The sequence below is a fragment of the Sceloporus occidentalis genome, unplaced genomic scaffold (genome assembly GCF_023333645.1).
Source record: "Sceloporus occidentalis isolate IW3139 unplaced genomic scaffold, rSceOcc1.0.p SCAF_4, whole genome shotgun sequence".
In the NCBI taxonomy this organism is placed as follows: domain Eukaryota; kingdom Metazoa; phylum Chordata; class Lepidosauria; order Squamata; family Phrynosomatidae; genus Sceloporus; species Sceloporus occidentalis.
In genome coordinates this window covers 67,373,992-67,396,334 of record NW_028316984.1, presented here as the reverse complement: position 1 = coordinate 67,396,334, position 22,343 = coordinate 67,373,992, and the positions used below count along the sequence as shown (strand labels likewise).

Sequence of the window (22,343 nt, the reverse complement as noted above, 5' to 3'; positions counted from 1 at the left end):
GACTCACCTAATACAGATTTGGATTTCTCCAAATCAGGCAAGGGATTCCCAGCAGTGAAGCACAAAAGCAGTTTCTGGAAATTGAAATTTGAAACAGAGAAGTAAGAGATAGGGAATTTCTTTTCTTTTTTTTAAACCATTTGTCTGTGTTCCAGATGGTTCTGTTGAGAAACAAATTGCTATATTAGCTTGTTTGAAAGTAAAAAACAAACAAAAACACCTGGGATTGATACTGAGCACAATACCATCCCTACTTTTAAAAGTTATACCATCTCAAAGAACTTGGCATGTTCAATAAAAGGCCACACTGTTGCAAAGGGGTCACTAGGATTAATAGATACTCACAGGGTAAAGTAAAGGATACATGTGAGAATTGGGTGTGGGGTCTAATTGACCCCAACATTCTTTAAATATCAAACAATATATTGTGTTATTAACAAACATACTATGTAATGATACTAAGTGCATAACAGTACATCGGTCTTGAATTGTAAGTTACCTGTAACAAGAATAACAACATATTTCACAGAGCAAGGAACAAAGCAACACTCTTCCAAATTGAAATGCATAGCTGTACCCATTGAAGTGCTGTTGGCCCCTTTGACCAAGAATTGAAACTCGGCTTTAAAACACACCTATTTCAGTTTGGTCCCCACTACACCACCACAAATATTGTGACAGACAGATCCAGAAACCATCACTCCAACTGGGTTCCACAAGTCAAAAGACAATGGAATAATGAAAAGGAATGCCAGAGCTGATGGAGGCAGATGAAAATTTGTAGGCTAAGAATCGGGGTTGGTCTAACTGAAAAACACACAGCAGGTCAGGGAAAGATTAGGATGTGATAAAAAATCTATTTGGAAATCAAAACTATCCTGAAAATGTAATGTGTTTGGAAGAGGCACTGTAACAAACTATTTTTTGTGTTAAAACAGAGCTTGATATTCTCCCATACAAGTGACATAACATATCCTTGGCTACACATGTACACAAACAGAGGAACACACATGTCTGTCTGTCTGTTTCTGAATTTACCTTATGACCCTTTCAAGTGGGACAGACTTGGTTTCAGATTTACAGAAAGGGTTGAAGTGGGATGGACTTCTGTCACATATAATATGTCTGGTATTTCTAATTTGAAAAATTATATACTGTAAATATGTTTAAACTGAGCTATAATGAAAGATTTGATGTACAGTACTGTCAATGTGGTGTTCTCTAATTGGTTCTTTATGAAAATTTTATTATATATTTAATCTGTTGTATTTTATATATTGTGAACCACCTTGTGAAAGGCATTCTACAAATAAATAAATGGCCTTGTTTATTTGGTGTAGTGGTTTAAGCATTGGACTATGAGTCTGGAGACCAGGATTTGAATCCCTCCTGAGCCATGAAACCCACTTGGTGGCCTTGGGCAAGGCACACACTCTAAGCCTCAGAGGATGGCAATAGCAAACTCCTTCTGCCAAATTTGCCAAGAAAACCTCATGATAGTGTAATAGGATTCTTAAAGCCTGGACTTTCTCTCACTAAGTCCATTAGCTTGACAGAGCAGAGAGAACAACAGGACCCAGAAGGCTGAGAATTCAAATTCCTTTAATGCCAGCAGTCCTCAGTGGAAATCCAGTTCCAGAAAAACTGAGGCAACAAAACCAAAGAAAATGGCTGTTCATATAGGTAATTCCAACAATATGGTCCCTAACAATGTATTCTATTGGCTGGTTCAAAGTGCAAATGTACAGAAACGTTTATTCAATCAGGACACAGAATTGTGAATACATTAAAATACATTTTTGACTCATTTGGAATATTCCATCACTCTATCACTCTGTGTGTTATTTCCTTCATCCAAGGATATTGTTCCTAATTGTTTTGGCTTTCAAAGCAAGCTAGTTGCCTTGATGCTTGCAAAGGTCAGCTTGTTCTCTAAACATTTTACTGCAAATCCTGTTCAGCATGTTCTCTCTCGCACACACACAACCTTGACTCCAGAAAGCTCATTTCTATATCCATAGTAGAGCCATTTCTATAAATCTATAGTAGGAATATTAATATTAAAAATTCATCTATCTCATAGGTTGGCCTTAGGCTCACCATAAGTCAACATCATCATGAAAATAGACTGTATCCATCTGGCTGAAAAACACAATGAGGTCTTAGCATCTGTAGGGAGAAATTTGTAAAAGCCACAACTCTTCTGGTACCTTAGCCACTAGTAGAGTTGCCCTCAATGTGTAAATTAGTCCATGTGAAAGGTATGTACACACTTGTCAAAGTAGTGCTTGCCTTGTTCCTAATCTAGTCCAGTTTTTGTATTGATGAAGCAATTGCCAATATTTTCAATGTATAGTGCCAATATCTATTTCATAGATATTGAATTCTTGCACTTCATTCTTTTTCAGCCTAGAGAGCCATGCACCTCATATTGCTTGTTAATGCTGTTTGTACATGAAGAGCTTTCTCTTGATTTTGCTTTCCAAGGCTTCTCTCCTTAAGGTCCTAAAATATGCAGCAGGAAGATCTTTTATCTGTTTGCCTCAGGCCAGGGGTAGGCAATCTTTTTGAGCCGGGGGCCGGGTTGCTGTCCCTCAGACAACTGGGGGGCCGAAGCCAATAAATAAATAAATAAACAATTCTTTAAAAATTAATTAAATAAATAAACTGGGACAAATGTAGGACAACATTTTCAAATGGTGGATACTTTTTTTTAAAAAAGTGGAGGACATGCAAAAAAAATTGCTGATTTTTTAAAAAATGTTAATATAAATGCATGTTTCTGAGGTGTCTATAGACAATTGCCCCCCTTGCCCCTGTGCGCGAGAGGCCAAAGGCCCTGGCGGCAATTGGCGGCAGGACCGGGCTGGGGCCGGTCACAAGGCCTCGTCGGGCCGCATCTGGCCCGCGGACCGCAGGTTGCCTGCCCCTGCCTCAGGCAAAGGACATGTGTGAATGATAGTACTGGCAAATCATTCTTCTTTGCTTTCTCTTGGTCATACATGAAGCATGCAAAACTTGTTATAACATTTTAAGAGCATCACCAAAATGCTTTCAGTGTTTTATTTTGTTTTCAATGACCTTGAAAAGTGAGTGAAATCTTAGAAAAATATCAAAGATTTTTGTAATACTGGAGTGGGAAATTCAAATTCAAGAAACCTCTCATTTTCTGAAAACCTTTTAGTTGTGGTTCTGGATTTTAAAGAGACCAAGCATACAATATTGTACATTGCATTAACTTCCTTAGAAAGGCCATCCTCCTGAAGCCTTTTAGTAAAACAGTTTCTCATTCCTCTGTGGAAATGCCCTGTGAGTACAAGTGTAGTTTAACAGATGGTAGGAAAAGGATATGGGTCCAGAGTTTCTGGATGAAGCTGTTTTTTATATCTTATATTCAACTTCAGGATGACTTACTGTATATTCTACTCTTCTTTATCCTTTTGATTTCTACACTGTGACCCTTCACTTTTCATAGTGGCAACTCATATGAGCCAAGTGTAGTGTAAATATATGCCAGCGTAGTTATGCTAGACTTCACAGTTGTGCAATTACTTGCACAGTGAATATAGGGCCTTGGGATGATCACTTGCCCAACAGGTTATTAGCTCATTACCCACCTAGTCAAAAGTATGAGAAATGACTGTGTGTGTATCTTTGTGGAATGGCTGCATGTACACAAACTCTGAGAAAATGCAACTGCATGTGTAAGAAATTAGTATGTTAGTGTAGTGCTCCAACTGACCATGGCATAATCCACCAGCAACATATAAACATATAGGTAGGAGTGTGTTCAAATTAAGGATTAGGGCCTGGGACAGAAGAGGGCAGCAAACATGGTAGAGGCTCTGGAAACCAAATGCTATGAGGAACTGTTGAGGGAGTTGTGTACCTTTCACCTAGAGAACAGAGAAGCAGTGATATAATCATCTTCAAATATTGAAGGCTGTCAAGTGGGAAACAGAGCAAGATTGTTTTCAGCTGCTGGAGAAGATGGAATCAAAGGATTCAAATTATAAGAAAGAAATATACACTAAACATTACAAAGAACTTTCCAAATGTAGGAGCTGTTCAAAAGGCTAACTTATGAAGTACAGTATGTCTCATCTTTGTTTGAGGCTTTCAAACAGGAGTTGATTGACCACCTGTCAGAGATACTTTAGCTCTAGATTGCCTGCATTGACAAAGGGTTCTATTAGATGGCTACGGTATCCATTCACCTTTACAGTTCTCTGATTCTGCTTCACTTCTACTCATCAGAATTGTCCATTATTTGTTTGTGTTCACAGCTAATTCTTCTCAGAAAAAAAGAGCTGTGCCTAGGACATCTCTCACATTAGGATCATTCCTACAACTCTCCTGGAAATGTAGCCAAAATCATATTACTATGGTGGGCAAGTTGTGAGTCCCCATCTATTTAATGCAATGTCAAACTATTCTAAAGGATTAATTCACATGGAGAACATATTGGCTGAAATCTGTTTGGTTAGTTTCAGTGGTAGTACACATTAATCACCTGTTCAGTAGGTAAATCTCATTGGTAAATCTCCTTGATCCAATGAGTCTACTGCTGTAGTCAGCACTAATAATATGAGTCAGGCCAATGTGTGCATGGATGCAAAGTGAGTTGGACACAAGAAATTCCTATGACCACTGAATTTTTTGGAGGGAAGGTGTTGCTAGGAAGCTATTGCTGTAAGCAGGGAGGTCCTAGATAACTTGTTTATGATCTCTATCTGAATGTGTCCCTAAAGATATTTGAGATGCATCATGGGATTGTGAATTGCCACATTAGCAACTTATAATATACTCATATGTTTTTCCTTCTCAAAGATATATATTCTTTCTCCTCCCCCCAGCTGAGCCCTTGTAGTTTTAGTAGTCCAGATTCCTTTCAAATCATTTGCAGATCTCAGACTGCTAACTGGATTGTAAAATCTAAACATGCTCTTTGGTAGAGAGATGTGCCAAATGGCCTGGAGATCTCTTAGACTGTATCAGGTTTGGATGCTGTTGCTTTCCTGAGCAGCTATCCAAATTGTTGTCTTATCCCCTTGGGTATCATTAGCATTGTGAACAATGGCTTCCCATCTTCCAGCCATCTGTAAAGAACTTGGTGTGTGTCTCTAAAATAGCCAGCTAGCCAAATTCTTCCAGATGGGTCTTTGATTTAATTTCTTTTGAGGAGGGGTAGACGTCATAGTACATAGAAAGACTGTGTGTCTGAACCAGAACTAAGCAAAGTGCAGCTCTCTAGACATTTTCAGACTGCAATTCATTGCATTTGTCACCATTGGCTATAGTGGCTAGGGCTGATTGGAGCCCCCAATGAACTATCCCACTGACATCATACAGTGCGTCCTCGCCTTACGCGGAGGGATCCGTTCCGGATCCCTCCGCATAAGGCGAATTCCGCCTATGCTCGAGCCCCATTGGAAACAATGGGGTTCGTGTGCGGCAGCGCGGCGGCGCGGCGGTGCAGGCGCACGCGGGGCACAACGGGCGCGGGCGCCCATTCAATTGAATGGGACGCGCCGCCCCTTCCGCCCCGCGCACGCGCCGCAGCTTGAGCGCATACGTTCAAGTCCGCATATGCCGCGCCCGCGTATGGCGCGGGCGCACTGTAGTCACTACCTTCCATTGTGGGGAATGGCTGCAGTCCAATAACATCTGGGAAGGTTGTCTTGCCTAGACGTTTGCCTTCTTATGGCTGCAAACATATGTTCACTTAAGTGTAAATCCCATGGGATGTAGTGTGACTGACTTCTGAGTGTGTAACCATACCAAGACTGATAAGTATGAAAACCAATAAGATTGGGAAGAATTTTCAAAAATATTTGAACACTTATATTTAAACATATATATTTAAACTTGAGTGTTGAGAAACCCTGAAGAGAAGAAACCTGGACTGACAAGAATCTTCTCAGTTCAAGAATTATTCTGTGCAAAACTGCCATATGTTTGTTTCACCCAGAAAATGGCAGTTTCTATACAGGAAGTATGAACTATGCACAGAGTAAGTGTCCAAATAGTCTTTGAAAATGGTGCAGTTTCAAAGGCTTTCTTGCAGCAAAAAGAATTTTTTAAAAATGTCTCATTGTCTTCTTCTAGAAAGAAAATAGCGAAGAATTATGTCCCTAATGACAAATGCTTGCATTATCATCCATTGCATTGTTTCTACTGTACTTCCCTCTCAGGTTTTGTACATGCAAGGATAGTAAGCTTCAACAGGGTATTCTCTTGTACACTGGCCATTTATGTTCACAGTACCAGGAAATAAAAACTGCAGGCCTTTGACGATTTTATTGGTTGCAAATCTATAAGGCCATCTTCATGTCCAGTTACTTCTCTTTGTGAATTCATATATATCCTTTCTTACCTAGAACCAGTTGCATGCTGTTAAAGCCCATTAGGCAGGAGAAGAGTAGGGTGGGAAGGACAGAGAAGGGGCTCATGCTGACAAAACCAAAACTAAAAACCACCATAACAAAACAAAACAAAAAACTGGCCAAAAATATCTACCTTTCCCACGCTTTGTGTTATTAGATCATAATCATAACTTGCTCTCTACATTTTTTCCTGCTACCTTTGGCTTTTCTCCAGTCTCTTTTCCTGCTCTACAAATGTCCAGAATCTTAGAGCTTTTTCCGATAGCTGTACACTTTCCAACTACATTGTTGTGTAGATTTAAGTGATTACTATTACCTATGAAAGGGAAAGTTTAGAACATGAATAACCTTTTAGAGCAAAAGGGCATAGTATTAATGGAAAGGACTTTGTATTTCCTCTTCCACAAATTGTTGTTAAACTCATAGCTGCTGTCTCTTTCCATGGTCTTCTACCAGTAGCACTGCAGAAACAGTCCATAGCCTGAATGCAGATCTGGAACACCATGTACCAAATCTTTCCCCTCGCCCCCAATATTTCCTGAAGACAGCAAGTGGTTTTTAGATATACAGTTCTGCATTCTTTTTTCACAATTTCCTTCACAACTATTAGAAGTTTCAGTATTTTAGGACTAAAGGTAAGGATAGATTATCTGTTCTATATACTTGGCACAACATTTCTGGACAATTTTTAAGCAATTGTTGTTTTGGAAGGCAATTTGTGTGTTTTTTATTTATTATAATAAAACAGATACCATACATAGCCACAAAACTCAATACAAATCACAGCAGAAATTCAACACACAATAATATGCTTATATACAATATATTTGTATACAACTATCATACAACTTCCAAGACTCCCTTCATAATCCTGATTACTTATCTTATACCATAGGTTCCCTATGTTCTCATCAAGGTACGTAGAATACTCTACCTCAGATACTAACTCTGTAAAATTTTCTGGCATGCATCTATTTCAGTACTTAATAACATAAATTCAAATATCGGTCCACACAGTACCATTCATTTTCAACAATATCTATATCCTTATCATGCAATGTTGCAGTTAACAAATCAAGATTTCTCACTTCTTTTAGTTTTGATAAACATTCTTCTATTTTGGGACACTGTAGATTTTTCCAGTATTTTGCCAAAAGCAATCTGGCTAATGTAATCATATATAAAATTAGCTTTGAATAATAATAATAATAATAATAATAATAATAATAATAATAATAATTTGTTTTATTTATATACCGCTATTCCAAAGATCATAGCGGTGAACAGCAAGTAAGCTAATTAGCAAGTAAGCTAATTTGCCCCCAACAGTCTGGGTACTCATTTTAGCGACCTCGGAAGGATGCAAGCCTGAGTCGAGCTTGGGCCCTTTTGCTGGTCTTGAACTCGCAACCTTGTGGTTTTGAGTGAATGGCTGCAGTACAGGCATTTAACCACTGCGCCACCAGGGCTCCTAAAACTGAAACTCTAAAAACTTTTTTCCAATAACTTTATCTAATCTATTTGTCATATTTAACAAAAAGAGTAATGGATCCAATGGAATATCCGTATCTAGTATCTCCACTATTTTCTTATGTATATTTTTCCAAAAATCATTCACCAAAGAGCACTTCCACCATAAATGAAAAAAAGTTCCTTCTTTAATGCCACATTTCCAACATTTGGTACATCCAGTTTTATAGATCTTATTAATTTTCATAGGGGTCAAATACCACCTATAAAACATCTTTACATAATTCTCCTTGTAGTTTTGGCAGGCAGTAAATTTTTTAGTTACTCTCCAGGAATTTTCCCAATCCTCCAATAGGATGGGCCTCCCTATATCTTGTGCCCACCTTATCATTGTATGCTTGATAGTCTCATTTTCCAGGTGTATTTCTTTTAGAGATTTATAAAATTTAGATAGATGTTTCCCTTTTTTATCCTCAAAGATCACATCTAAGTCACTCTTTATCATAGAAATACCCATTATATCTTGGTCGCTTTTAAACCTGCTATTCAATTGAAGATAAAGATACCAGTCAATCACAAAACCTAATTCAAGTAATTGTTCTCTTGTTTTCATCTCAATAACATTTTTCTTATCTAGACCAATCAAATCTCTATACCTAATCCAGTTTACAGTTTCACCCTTAGTTCTATTATAAAAAGCTTCTTGTGGGGATACCCAACAGGGCAAATTCACATAATATATCTTTCGGATTTTATTCCATACCCAGAGTAACGATCTTCTCAAGAAATGGTGGTTAAACTCTTTGTTTTCCTTATCTTTACCATACCACAAGTAACCATGTAGACCATATCTTAGATCACATTTTTCTAAATTTAACATTTTATCATTTGACAACAAAACCCAATCTTCCAGCCAACATAAACAGGCAGCAAAATAATATAACTTTAAGTTAGGGAGAAGCACATCACCCTCTTTCCCAATCATCCATTAGAATCTTCCATTTAACTCTGGCACGTTTGCCTCCCCAAAGAAAATTAGAAAGCTCCTTTTGCCAAATCGTGAAGTATTTTTCAACTGAGATTATAGGAAGATTCAAAAAAAGATATAAGAACCTTGCAAGAATATTCATTTTTATAGAAGCTATTCTTCCTGAAAAAGAAAGTTGAAGCTTAGACCAAGAAATTAAATCTCTTTTCACATTTTTCCATAGTTCACCATAATTATTTGAAAAGAGTTCAATATTTCTATTAGTCAGATATATACCAAGATATTTGGCTTTTTTACTCACTTTGTATCCTGTAATCCTACTCAGCTCAATATCCTCCTCTTCCAATAGATTCTTAGTTATCATTGTGGTCTTCTGTTGATTAATTTTTAAACCAGAATGATCTGCAAATTCATCTAGCATTTTGTTAAGATGTCCTATACTTTGTAACGGATCTTCCACTAAACAAATTAGATCATCCACAAAGGTTCTAACCTTATATGTGTAATTTTTAATTGTTACTCCTTTAACAGCCTTTTCCTCCCTAATTTTATTGAGCAATACTTCAAATGCTGTTATAAATAATATTGGGGACAAAGTGCAGAGATCCAATTATACATGTTTGGGCCCAGATTAATAAATTTCAACAATTCAAGTAGAAAATGCCAATTTAACCTATCAAAGGCTTTTTCTTCATCTATTAGCAATAATGCTAATTTTTTTTCATTGTGACGCTCAAAAAAGTCTATGACATTAATAACAGTTCTAACATTGTCTCTAATTTGACGTTTTGGAAGAAATCCACACTGATCCTCATTAATGTGATTCACTATTATCTTTTTAAGCCTTTCTGCTAACACCTTAGCATAGATTTTATAATCTGAATTAGTCAACGAGATCGGCCTATAGTTTCCTAACTCAGTTTTATTATTCTCATTTTTAGATATCAGTGTGATTACTGCTTCTTTCCAGGACTCTGGTATTCCCAATGCACAAGCCTCATTCATTATAAAGGCAATTTGTTTTTAACAACTTTATAGAATTTTAGTAATTATGGAGATATATGTCACTTTTTAGCTATGACGAAATGCTCTACAGAAAACAACCTTTCATACCTTTTGAAAACAAAAGTCAAACTTGCTTCATTTTCATGCTCCAGCACAGAAGTGGACTTCAAACTCTGAATTCAGATCACTGCAAAAGAAGGATTTGAAATTCTGGTCAGAAAACATTGCAAAGAAGGATTTGAAATTCTGGTCAGGAAACAGTGCAGGTGTGACAATTCCAATCTGAAAACTGCAGGCACAAACCAGGGGAATAAATTACTGTGAGAGTCCCAGTGGGGAGGATAGAAAACCTTTGTACATGAACAGAATGCGCCAGGCTTTTTGCCTAGTGATTGCATAGTAGCAGCTGCCATGAATGATAGGTCTACATTAAAAAGTGTGACAAATCCTGAGTCAAATCAGACTTTCAGAGAGATTTTAAATATGTCTGAATTGGAGCTGGGCTCCTCTAAAGGTTGTTAGTGGACACAGAGAGTACAACTATACAAATTAATACATTTCCTTACAAGCAATCTTTGAGTCCCAGAATTGGGACTCAAAGCACCTTACAATTTAAAATTAATTAAGTTAATATTAAAAAGGTACAAAATGATAATTAAAGTAGAATTAATATTGTAATATTAAAACAAATAATTTGTTTAAAAATAATACAATTTAAAAAGTTAAAAGCATACACTTTAAAACAGTACAACACCCCTGAATGTTCTTTTTTTAAAAAAATCTGTTTTAAAAGCTTGTCTGAATAAAAAATTTCTAAGCCTGCCAACAGATGGAAAACAAGGAAAGGGCTGTTCTGACCTCTCTGGGAAAGAAGTTCCAGGGTCTGAGGACAGCCACAGAAAAGTCCCTCTTTCGTTTCTCCCAGTAACCATGCTTGCAATGGTGGTGGGACTGAGACCAGGGACTCTCCAAAGGATTTCAGAGCCCAGGCCAGTTCATACAGGGAGATACAGTCTGCCAAATAGCCTGGACCTGAGCCATATAGGGCTTTATAGATCATAACCAGCACTTTGAATTGTGCCCAGAAACAAACTGACAACTGGTGAAACTGTTTCAACAGGTGCATTGTATGGTCTCTGTAGCCAGCCCCAGTTAACAGCTGCAGCTCTTTGAAACAACTGAAGTTTCCAAACACTCTTCAAAGGCAACCCCAAGCAGAGTGTGTTACAGTAGTCTAAACAGGATTTAACTAAAGCCTGAGGCTAGACCCAGCCCTCTCAAGGAATAGGTGCAGTTGGTGCACAAGTTTTAAATTTGCAAAAGAAGTCCTAGTCACTGCAGAGACCTGGGCCTCCAGGTTCAAATCTGAGTCTAGGAGTACCCCCAAACTGTGAACCTTCATCTTCATGGGGAGTGTAACCCCATCTAATCCAGCCTGGGTCCCTATTCCCTGATCTGCCTTCCAACTGAGAGGGAGCATCTCACATCAAACTGGCTTTAGGAGAGGATATGGAGCTGAGACTGCCATGGTCGCCTTAGTCAATGATTTCCATTTGGGCATCGACAGGAAAAGTGTGACCTTGTTGGTGCTCTCAGTGGTATTGACCATGGTATCCTTCTGGAATGCCTGAGAGAATTGGGAATTGAGGGCATTGCATTGCAGTGGTTCCATTCCTATCAGGCAGATTCCAGATGGTGATGCTGGAAGACAGTTGCTCTTTCAAAAGAGAGTTAAAATCTGATGTCTCTCAGGACACCAGTCTATCCCCTATGTTTAAAATTTACAGGAAGCCCCTGGGCGAGATCATCTGGAGACATGGGTTGGGGTGCTATCAGTATGTTGATGACACCCAGATATATTTCTTCATCTCTCAGAGTGCTTTAATGACTAAGGAAGGCATCTCTCTCTGAATGAATGTCTTAGGGTGGTAATGGACTGGATGAGGAAAAATAGGCTTAAATTGAATCTTAGTAAGACAGAGGTCCTCGCTATAGGAACCCCGAGTTTGGGTATGGAGAAATGCCAACTGGGGTCACACTTCCCCTAAAGGACTGGTTCGCAGCTTGGGAGTGCTCCTGCACTCATCACTTCAGTTATTTATTTATTTATTTATTTATTTATTTAGGTATTTATATCCCGCCCTTCAGCCCTAATGGCTCTCAGGGCGGCTTACAATTATTATTTTTAATCAGACAGTTCCCTGCCCTCAGGCTTACAATCTAAAAGACACGAAACAAAAGGAGAAGGGAATGGTGGAGGGAAAGGGGATGAGGTCCAGTGATTCTTCTCTCCCTCTGAGGCCTGGACCAAGGCAGATGGATTGGAGGGAGGGCTCTTCCTTCTTCCAGGCTAGCCCTGATGGAGCTGGACCTGCCTGGTGAACTCCCTCTCATCAGAAATAGATGCGATGGCCAGGAGTGCATGTTATCAGCTTTGGCTGATATGCCAGCTGCGACCCTACCTGGAGCCGGGAGACCTAGAAACGGTAGTTCCCTGCCTTCAGGTTTACAGTCTAAAAACAAAAGGAGAAGGAAACAACAGTGGGGAAGGGGATCAAGTTCTGCATATACTGCCGGTTCTTCTCTCCCTCCATGGGAGCACCATAATAAGGCTTTGGGTGACTCAGAGACAGAGCTTGGAAACATTGTGTTTGGTTAGTAAAGATGGGTGAATTATATGCTATAGTGTTAATACTAGTTGTTATACATTGCTGAGAGTTTTGGAGGGTGGAGGTGGGAGGGTTGGGGATAATGTTTGGCTTTTTGCTGTGTTAAAAAAATTAATAAAAAACTTTTAATAAAGAAAATTTCTTAAAATACATTTTAGACTACTGTATATACTCATGTATAAGTCTAGAAATTTTAGTCAAAGACTTGATCCCCAAAAGCTGGGTTGACTTATCCATGGGTCAATATAAGTACTTTATTTTAACTCTTCCCCTTCTCTAAGTAGAGTAATAGGTAAAAGCTTAGTTCATCCCAGGAGCACCCAAAGGAAGCATGAACCCCTTCTACTCTCTCTTCCACCATGAGGCTGCTTCTGGCCTTTTTGGGGAGAAATTGGCAGTGGTGGCACCTCTTTGGTGCTTCCCCTCTAAGGACTGTCAAAAGGACGACAGACTTAGAAGTATGTGAATAAGACATTTCTGTATGAAGACAGTAAACCTCATCCTTTACATCCTTACATGCCCCTTGACTTATCCATGAGTCATATCAAAATCCTAATTTTCACCCCAAAATTTGCCCTTGATTTATACATGAGATCATAGTCAAGTATATACAGTATACACCTTGCATGGGACCAGGATAGAAAAACCATCCTTCTCCCTACTTACCTTCCTACTCCCCAGTGCTTTAGCACATTTTCTTCTAGCTGGCCCATTTTTAATTCTGGAATTGGGTGGGGAGGGGAGTAGACTCTCAAATCAGCAGAGTGTAGGGAAGAAAAACAGAGGAGGGGACACACTCCCATTCTCTGCATGCTCTGTTTAGTCTAAAATGCCTTCTTAACAGCTACACTAAGGAGCCTGCATTGAATAAACACATGTGCAGGTCTGGTTTGGTCCTCAGAGACCTCCAGGCATCTTAAAAACAGAACAGATTACAAAAAACAACAGTTTTGTGATATCTGAGTACTCCTTTCCTGTTTTCACTTCCAACGTTTCATTCCATTCACTCTCTTTGTGAGAATGACAGCAACAGCTATCAGTGCTTCTTGTGTTAAGTGTTGTGCTGTACATAGAAAAGACGTGAATTCATCCCTAAAGAACTATAGGTTAAGATTGCAATTTTAGTGCACTTCCCATAAATAAATAAAATTAAGCCCCATTCAGCACAGCAGGAGCTACTTCTAATGTAAATAGGAAGGAGAGCTGAAGGGTAAAGAGAAAGAGTGGTGAATTTGGAAGAGCTAACTGCACAGCAGAAAACTTCATGGAGAAAGCAAAGCTATGATGGTTAAGAATTTTATTTTATTTTATTTTGGGAAGAAGTAGAATTTGAACAGAAGAAGAAGATGACATCAAAAACCAAAAAAAGAAAGACTGTTATTTTTCCATGATGCCTATTTTTGAACCTTTAAATTATTAAAGAAAATGAATAGATTTGCCAAAATATATAGCCATTAGGAATTATTAATGCCTTCTGAAACATATTCTAACTATTTCTGTCAATGGGAGACATCTGAAAATCAACATGATATGGTTTTTCTTTTCTTCACCCTCTCCCCTACCTGATTTAACCAATATTTGAAGAGCTGCCAATAGTAAACTGGATGGATTTCACAGGATGTTTGGCAGTGCAATAATTAAGGGCATCGCTGATCTGTCTCCTCATTAGTCAGATACATTTGTTACTGCTAAAGCACTGCATGAGTCTATCAGCAGGTTTGGAAACAAATGGGCAGCTCCCTTGTTCACTTCCTTCATAAATTGTACTGTGTTTGCTTCTAGGGACTTAGCCCACTATTAAACTTGGAATTCTTGTCAATAGTGTACATTGTAGACAGTTTGTATGTTCTGTGAATCTTTCTTTAAACAGAAGGAAAGACAGCTTCTGCTAGGAGGTTACATGGATGAGCAAAGACATAGTTTTAATTCTAAGCCCATGTGAAATGAAAAGAAATGAAATGAAAAGAAATGTGCAGGGTGTCTTGGTCAGATTTCTGGTAATGAAAAGTGTATTTAGCAGCCGAAGAAAGGCCTCAGGCCCCTCTGGATAATTTATCAAAACCTTGTGTGGTAGAAGCCTACACACAGTGTGCTTGATTCTTTCAAGAGGGAATAATTCACTAAATTAAATGTAATTTTGTAGCACTTAGCTGTACTGTTCTGTGTGTGCCTTTGCTTTTCATTCATGGAACACAAGAGATAATGAGCTATAGAGATAATCATCTTTGGAAGACATTTATCTGTGAAATAATTTAGGAGATTTTTAAAAAATCACCAGGAAATTATAAAAGATTAATGGCTCCCTCTGGTTGTTTGTGGAATGCATGGAGGCATGCAAATCTGGGAGAAATAGAGGGTGTCAACTTGGTTGTTTTACATATTTATTGTTGACTGTCTATATTAAAACACACACACACACACACAAAACAAACATGCCATAATTTGACAGGGAGTTCCATGGTTACTGCAAGACAGATTGGCATGCTCCTTGAAATCACTGCTAGCAAGAGCTACCTGTTTTCAGGCTTTTTAAAAAGACTCAGTGACATCACAGTTGTGGTAACTTTAACATGGGTGTTGTAACGAATGACAAGCTTTGTCAGTCAGTTATTAATTTTCCACAGCTGGTCTAAATGTTAAAATTTGTTTTTTAGGCTGCAAGAGGGATGAATATAATAATAATAATAATAATAATAATAATAATAATAAATTATAAGAGTTTGGCTACCAGCGTCTAATAATAATATAGAAATCCTTGCCTACATGGAAGAATACATTTCTGGTTCTCACACTTGCTGGAGGAAATCTGAGAACATGAAGGAAATAAGTTCAAGAAATGCAGACCAGTATGAAATTAATGTTTCTCATATTTATAATATAATTAAAAAAATGTTCATGTGTCTTTTTGATATTCCATTTCTTTCATACAGTATTACATTTTACCATTGGATAGTAATGTCTGATTGTGAAGGTAGGACAGGAATGGCTAGTGTCATCTATGTCAGTGGGGATTTGACCTTGTTTTAAAGAAGCTATCTTGAACCTTATCCCCTAAAAGAAAGAAAGAAAGAAAGAAAGAAAGAAAGAAAGAAAGAAAGAAAGCTGTAGCCAATGGTTGTATATATGGCGCTGGTCCCTGGTGCTTTGAAGAAAGAAAGCTTCCAGTTGCCTACATCAGATAGCTTAAAAACTGTTGCTATAAATTATGCACCAGTGTGAGTGTCAAAACCTCAGGATACTATTGTATCATCAGATGCGCACACAGACAGCATATGAGTGGCCAGATGCTACACACCTGCTGTACCTCTGTCTTCTACACATCTATTAAAATTGCAGGAAATCTCTTATTTCTGAATCATCATCCGTCTGTCTGTCTATCTATCCACCCGTCTCTGTGGTTTTTTTTAATGGTGAGCTTTAATATAGGTTTCACTTGCTTTCCACAATTATGCCAATTTTATCAATTGCTGACAGGGTTATTTATGGTATAGTTAGAACAAGACTAATCAGTTCTGTGTTAAACCAATTTGACCTCAGAATCTTGTGGGAATAAATGTTCCTATCAAAATGGCCCTGCATTTTGAAAACAATTTCTTTAGAAAAAGATTAACTGAGGTGTGGTACAAACTTCCCTAAAGGGGCGGGTCTGTGGCGCCCCTTTTAGCTCCAGGTTGGGGGCAGGGCAGCCTCACTGGCAGCCCTGCAGCCCCAATCTGGAGTTTTTCCGGACCACAGAGAAGCGGCAAAATGCCATTTCTCTGTGGCGCGGAAAAGGGGTGTCCTTGGTGCTTCATGCTCCTGGACACTCCGGGAGCCAGAGTCATGGGAGAAAGGGGCCGCCCAGCCCCTTTCTCCCCGGCCTCATTCCTGCAGCCATTTGGTTGCTGTGGGAACAGTGCACGTGCCCAAAAGGAGCTCCGTTTCATAGCTCCTTCCCCTGCTGCAGCCAGGTTTCCGTAAGCAGCCTGGGGCAGTGCAGAGACATCACACACATGCTGCACCATTTGGATGCAGCATATACATGTTGTCATCATGGCGGCACCCATGTGGATGGGAGGCCGCCATGATTATGCCACCACCACGTACTAGGGTTGCAGGGCGTGCAGTCGCTCCACCCCCGCGCAACCCTAGTATGTGGCCAGGCCTGCACAGAGCACTGGTCTGGACCACACCTGAGAATCCTTCTTCCTAATGTGTTAATCCAAACATGGCAAACCAAACCAAAAAGATAATAGACCCTTAGAGTAGGAGGGTACTCCAAGGGCCATCTACTCTAACCTCTACTTCAACCTCCTCCCAGGCAGGAATACATAAATAACACACGTCCAAAACATGGTCGTACACCACCCTCTGAGGCAGTCTGTTCCCCTATCCAGCTTTATCAAGGATGGACCATGTGAAGAAATGTAGATAGCCTGGCAGCTTCCAAGATAATATGTGAATGAATCTTGTGAGGCGTCTTACAAAAATCTAATCATTTTATAATTGTGCTGATAAGTCCATGATACTTTGCATAGAAAATTGTTTTACTTGAATTGTTTTGTCAATGCTTCAGAAAAAAATAAAGACCAGATCAGAGAGTGCTGGTTTAACTGGTGTATAACTGGTATAACAACCTCCTAACCTGAAGGCCAATATAATTTGGCAAATAAATCTAAAATACAAAGAAGGAAAGAATATAAAACAAGTCAGCAATAGTCCAAACATAATTCTGCAAAAGCCCATGAAGAGACATAGTTTATCCAAACATCATTCTTCGTTTTCTTCCAGAACACTTTCTGTAAAAATGAGAAAGAAAAGAACCAAATCATTTCTGTTTTTCTATTTCTTGCCTTCAGATTAACTCCAGATATATTGCTTGTACATGTCCTAGATTTATTATTTTCCAGGTATCATTGCCACAAAGCTCTTGCTCTTGGTTTTTTGTGCGTTTTTCAGGCTATGTGGCCATGTTCTAGAAGAGTTTCTTCCTGACATTTCGCCAGCATCTGTCAGGAAGAAAATCTTCTAGAACATGGCCACATAGCCCGAAAAACCCACAAAAAAACATGGATGCTATCCATGAAAGCTTTCGACTTCACTCTTGCTCTTGCTTTCTTAAATGGCTTAACCTTGGTTTGAAAAATGCTCATATCTAGCATGTAGCTACTTAATGAGATGGATCTCTGCTAGTTCCTAAAACATAAGTTAAGTTTACTCTCTTTTCTGTATGGAGTTTTTCTGACTCAATTAAGTGTTACCTCTTAATGAGAAAATGAGAAATGGAATGAAGCAAAAGACCTTTAGGCTGAATTAGAGTAATTAGTTACCTGTTCCGCACCTTCAATTTAATTTAATAATTGAATCACTATGTACTTCTCTTTGGAAAGAATTGAGAATAAACTCTGGTTGCTTAATTGTGGCTGAGTTGAGCCACTATATCATTTTGTTTTGTTTTGGATGAAGGAATGGTGGATACATAAAGAATGATGTACAAAAGTAGCAAAGAAGGGTGAGGCCAGAGGGGATGGGTGGTTAAAAAAAGGGAAGAGGTAGTGGTTTGGATGTTGGATTATGACTTTGGAGACTAGGGTTTGATTCCCTAATTGTCCATGATGTCCACTGGGTGACCTTGGACAAGTCATACAATAAAAGACTTGGAAGAGACCACAAGGGCCATCCAGCCCAGCCCCCTGCCATGCAGAAACTCTCAATCAAAGCATTCCTGACAGATGGCCATTCAGCCTCTGTTTAAAAACTTCCAAGAAAGGAAGTCATATTCTCTCAGCCTCAGGGGAAGGCAATGGCAAACCTTCCCAGAAAAAAAAATCTTGCTAAAAAAAAACCCCGAAACACGATAAGTTTTTGCCTTAGGATCGCCATAAGACTTGAAGGCACACAACATCAGCAACAACAAAGCAAATAGGGCAGGTGAGGTCTGTAGGAAAAAGCAGGCTGTGTCTGTTTTTTTATTCCTATAGGGGTCAACTAGAAATATATGAAAAACCCAGAAGCAAGATGTAAGCACAATGGCACTCTTCCACTCATCTTCTCCAGCAAGTGATATTAACAGATGCATGTTGTTTCTGATACTAGAAGTGGCATATAGCTATCATAGCTAGTAAAGATCAGTAACCTTATAACCATGAATTTGTCTGTAAATGATCTTTGTTGGCAAATATCACAACAGGCAGCAGGTGCCTCAAAAGACAGAGAGAGGTTTGCATGTGTGCCATTTGGGGGTGCAGGAGTACAGTCCATACAGGGTGAAAACTCAGAGGGGGGTGAATACCTGGTGGGGTAGTTGCTCCTATCCAATCTAAGACCCTGCTTCCTCCACCAGCTAGGGCACCTCTGCCATCCATCGACTATGACTCCGGGGAAGGGATGCTGTTGCCCAGCAGTTCCTCCTAGGTCTCAGTGGCTACTGGGTGAGTGATAAAGGGAATCAGCTCCCTTTTTCTTTGACACAGCAGTTCACTACACCTGGAATGGGATACTAGGATGCAGTAGCACTGAAAGCCATCAATGGCCACTGGTGGAAAGGGTCTGACTAGGCTGGCAACCCCCCCAGCCATCCACCCACCTCTGTCAGCCAGGTTGCTTCTGCTGTGATGGAGCATGAGTTACTGCACTGGGGTGAAACCAACCCTATTGATGGCTCTGGAGGTTTAGTAGGATGAAGAGAGCCAATTTAGTAGAATTAGCAATTTATCTGAACAAACAAAATGTACCGTTTGTTGTTTTACGTAGCAGTTTACCACAGGCATACAACAGTTCCTAATTCAGGCCTGTAGCTAGGCCTTTAGGGGCCCTAGGGCAGAAAGTAGGGCTCGGTATGGTGGAGTGTCCGCATGCTCCTGAGTTCTACTGAGCGCTGTGGGTGCCATCTTGGCGCACCGCCATTTGGACCCCCCTTTGGCTGGGGGCCCGGGGGCAGTGCCCTGGTTGCCCAAGCCTAGCTAGTCCAACAAAGTTCCTCATTAGAAATTAGGACAGGCTAGGCTAGTATCAGAGTCAACATGCATCTATTAATATCACTTGCTGGAGAAGATGAGTGGAAGAGTGCCATTGTGCTTACATCTTGCCTCTGGGCTTCTCATATACAGTATTTCTAGAATAAAATGTCCTCCTGCCACTTGCAGCTCTCTGACTATGTGGGATTGTTAACCTTGCTTCTAGCCATGACATTTCCTTTCTTTTCCAGATGTTTGACTGGATCAGCCACAACAAAGAGTTGTTTCTGCAGAGTCACACTGAAATTGGGGTGAGCTACCAACATGCCCTAGATTTACAGACGCAGCATAACCACTTTGCTATGAATTCCATGGTGAGTACATAAAAGGTTTTCTCTGAAGACATGTGTGTGACAGAGGTGAGAAAATTGTGAGAGAATGCAGTTTCGTGAGGTATAACATAGAGTTTATTTAATTATTAGTTTAGTGTAGGATTATGTTATGTGTGTAAATGAGTGATCTTGTTTCTTAGTAATGTATTTTTGTGTTTTGAAAAACTAATTTAAAAATTCTTTTTAAAAAGAAAGAAAGAAAATGGTGAGAGAGAAGCACTAGTTAAAAGAGGGAACTCGTGGCTTGGTGAACAAAAATTTGGACTGATTATTTGGCGGCAGCACTTTTTATTCCCCTTTGAGTTATTGCTTTCTCTCTTCCGAGACTGGCAGCTGAGAATTTTCTTTATTTACAAACAAGCCTATCTTTAATATGGGTGGAACAATTAAGATGGAATACCCTTAATCAGAGCCAGTGAAAGCAGAGCTCACTACTTTTTATTAAAATCTTTTCATACTTGGCTTTTCTTTCTATATCTATAGTCTATATCCTAATGAGAAATGTCTAATCAAAGCATCCAATATGACTAGAATTTATTATTTTGTCAAATAAATCAGTTATGCAATTAGAGCATGATCAACCTGGAACTGACATGAATTTCAAATAAAAGGCCACTGTGGTTATTGGCATATTCATGCTGCTGTTATCTCCATGGCCTAGAGATGCTATTTGTATGCACATATCGTAGGACAGAAATCGCTTCCCTCTGATATGATTTCATCTCTCTCCCCAATTCATGTTGTCCATCCCCACCAACTACGGAAGAATGAACTCAGGGAACAAGGATCCTTGCCCACTTGACTGCTTATTCACCTGTTCCCATGAAATTCTGCAACAGGATAGCAGGTGTCATACTATTACATGTGTGCATAGATTAGGTGTGTAATTGTTCACTAAAGTTCTTCTTGAAGAGAACAATAAGTAACATTAACAAGTTTCTTACCACTACAAGAAAGTCTTCAAAAATCATGCAGTTTTTGAAGCCTATTCGCAATTAAAGATTTAACCACATATGAAATCTGTGAAGAATAAGCCCCCTCATTACAGCATTTTCTAAGTAGAAAACAGCTTTTCTGTGCAGAAAAAATATTACTGTAATGGGAAACTTAGGGACTGTAGAGACAGCCATGCAAGGGAGGCCTGCAGCCACCCATTTTTGCCCCACACGGAGGCCGTACCAACCAAATGGCATAGCCTCCAGGAGGCATAAAAAGAACCCACTCCCAGCGGGTTCTTTTTGTGCCACGCACAGGGCGCCATTTTCGCCCTCGCATGCACTGACATGCATGTGGCACAGTGCCGTTTGGACACTGCCCCATGCGTACATCATGGTGGGCCCCATGTGGACATCCCCATTATGTCCCCGTTGGCAATGCGTTAAGGTCCATAAATAAGTAGCAAAATTAAACTAAAACCTTTAAATTACAGTATTATATGCACTGTATATAGTTTCATATGCATATTTTCATGGGGTCAAAATGAAAATTTGGGAAGATGTGATGTTTTTAAAGAAAACGTTAAAAGAAATAAAAAATTGTTATTAAAAAACTGTTTTCTACTGAGCCTCGCTTAACTGACACCATCTCTTCAGAGTGACAAAACCACCCGGGACTTCAGTCTGAACTCCAAGAGAGCTATCCAGGCTACTGAATCCATCAACAAAATTGGATCAGCATCTTGGGTATTTCCTTTAAAGTTCAAAAGAAAATCTAAGCTGAATTCACTGCCCCCTTGACATGGTAGCCACCAGGCCACTGTTATATCTAGTCTGGTAAAATTGTGCTTTCTGAGTTTTTTCCTCCTGAATATGCACAAAACCAGAGAACCATGAAGCAGTGGGATTAGAGGGCTTGATAGGAAAGAGTCTCCATGTACAGGCTCATCACAGTCATGAAATTATTATGTGATTCTTGAGTATTGCTTTGAATATTTAACATCTGTTTCACAGAGGACCGTCACTAGCTGCATATTGATCAGTAATGTGTAGCTTTACACAGCATGCATCTTAGTAATAGCCATGACCGAGCCCCAGTCTCTACAGGTCTTAATAGCGTTCCAGATACCTTTCTCTTCATTGTAACAAACAACAGATGAAAAATTGTTAAAGGAAAATGGCATTGTCCTCTAAACATTTTCTCTGTTTTTATTTTTTGCACACTATAGAATCATAGAATTGTAGAGTTGGAAGAGACCACAAGGGCCATCCAGTCCAACCCCCTGACATGCAGGAAATCTAAGCATCCCCGATAGATGGCCATCCAGCTTCTGTTTAAAGACCTCTAAGGAAGGAGACTCCACTACACTCCGAGGGAGTGTGTTCCACTGTTGAACAGCCCTTACTGTCAGGAAGGTCCTCGTAATGTTGAGGTGGAATCTCTTTTCCTGGAGCTTGCATCCATTGCTCCAGGTCCTGTTCTCTGGAGCAGCAGAAAACAAGCTTGTTCCCTCATCAATATGACATCCCTTCAAATATGTAAACAGGGCTATCATATCAACG

At 39.4% G+C, this 22,343-nt stretch overlaps 1 protein-coding gene across 3 annotated transcripts in view; it reads left to right on the top strand.

The window, feature by feature from the left end:
- Positions 1–22,343, top strand: part of KALRN (kalirin RhoGEF kinase) — a 719,845-nt gene that overhangs the window by 370,243 nt on the left and 327,259 nt on the right. For all 3 annotated transcript variants that reach the window (XM_089520231.1, XM_089520232.1, XM_089520233.1), the window contains one exon: positions 19,705–19,827. In XM_089520231.1, coding sequence (XP_089376357.1) covers positions 19,705–19,827 — 123 coding nt within the window. The remainder of the gene's footprint in view (positions 1–19,704; positions 19,828–22,343) is intronic.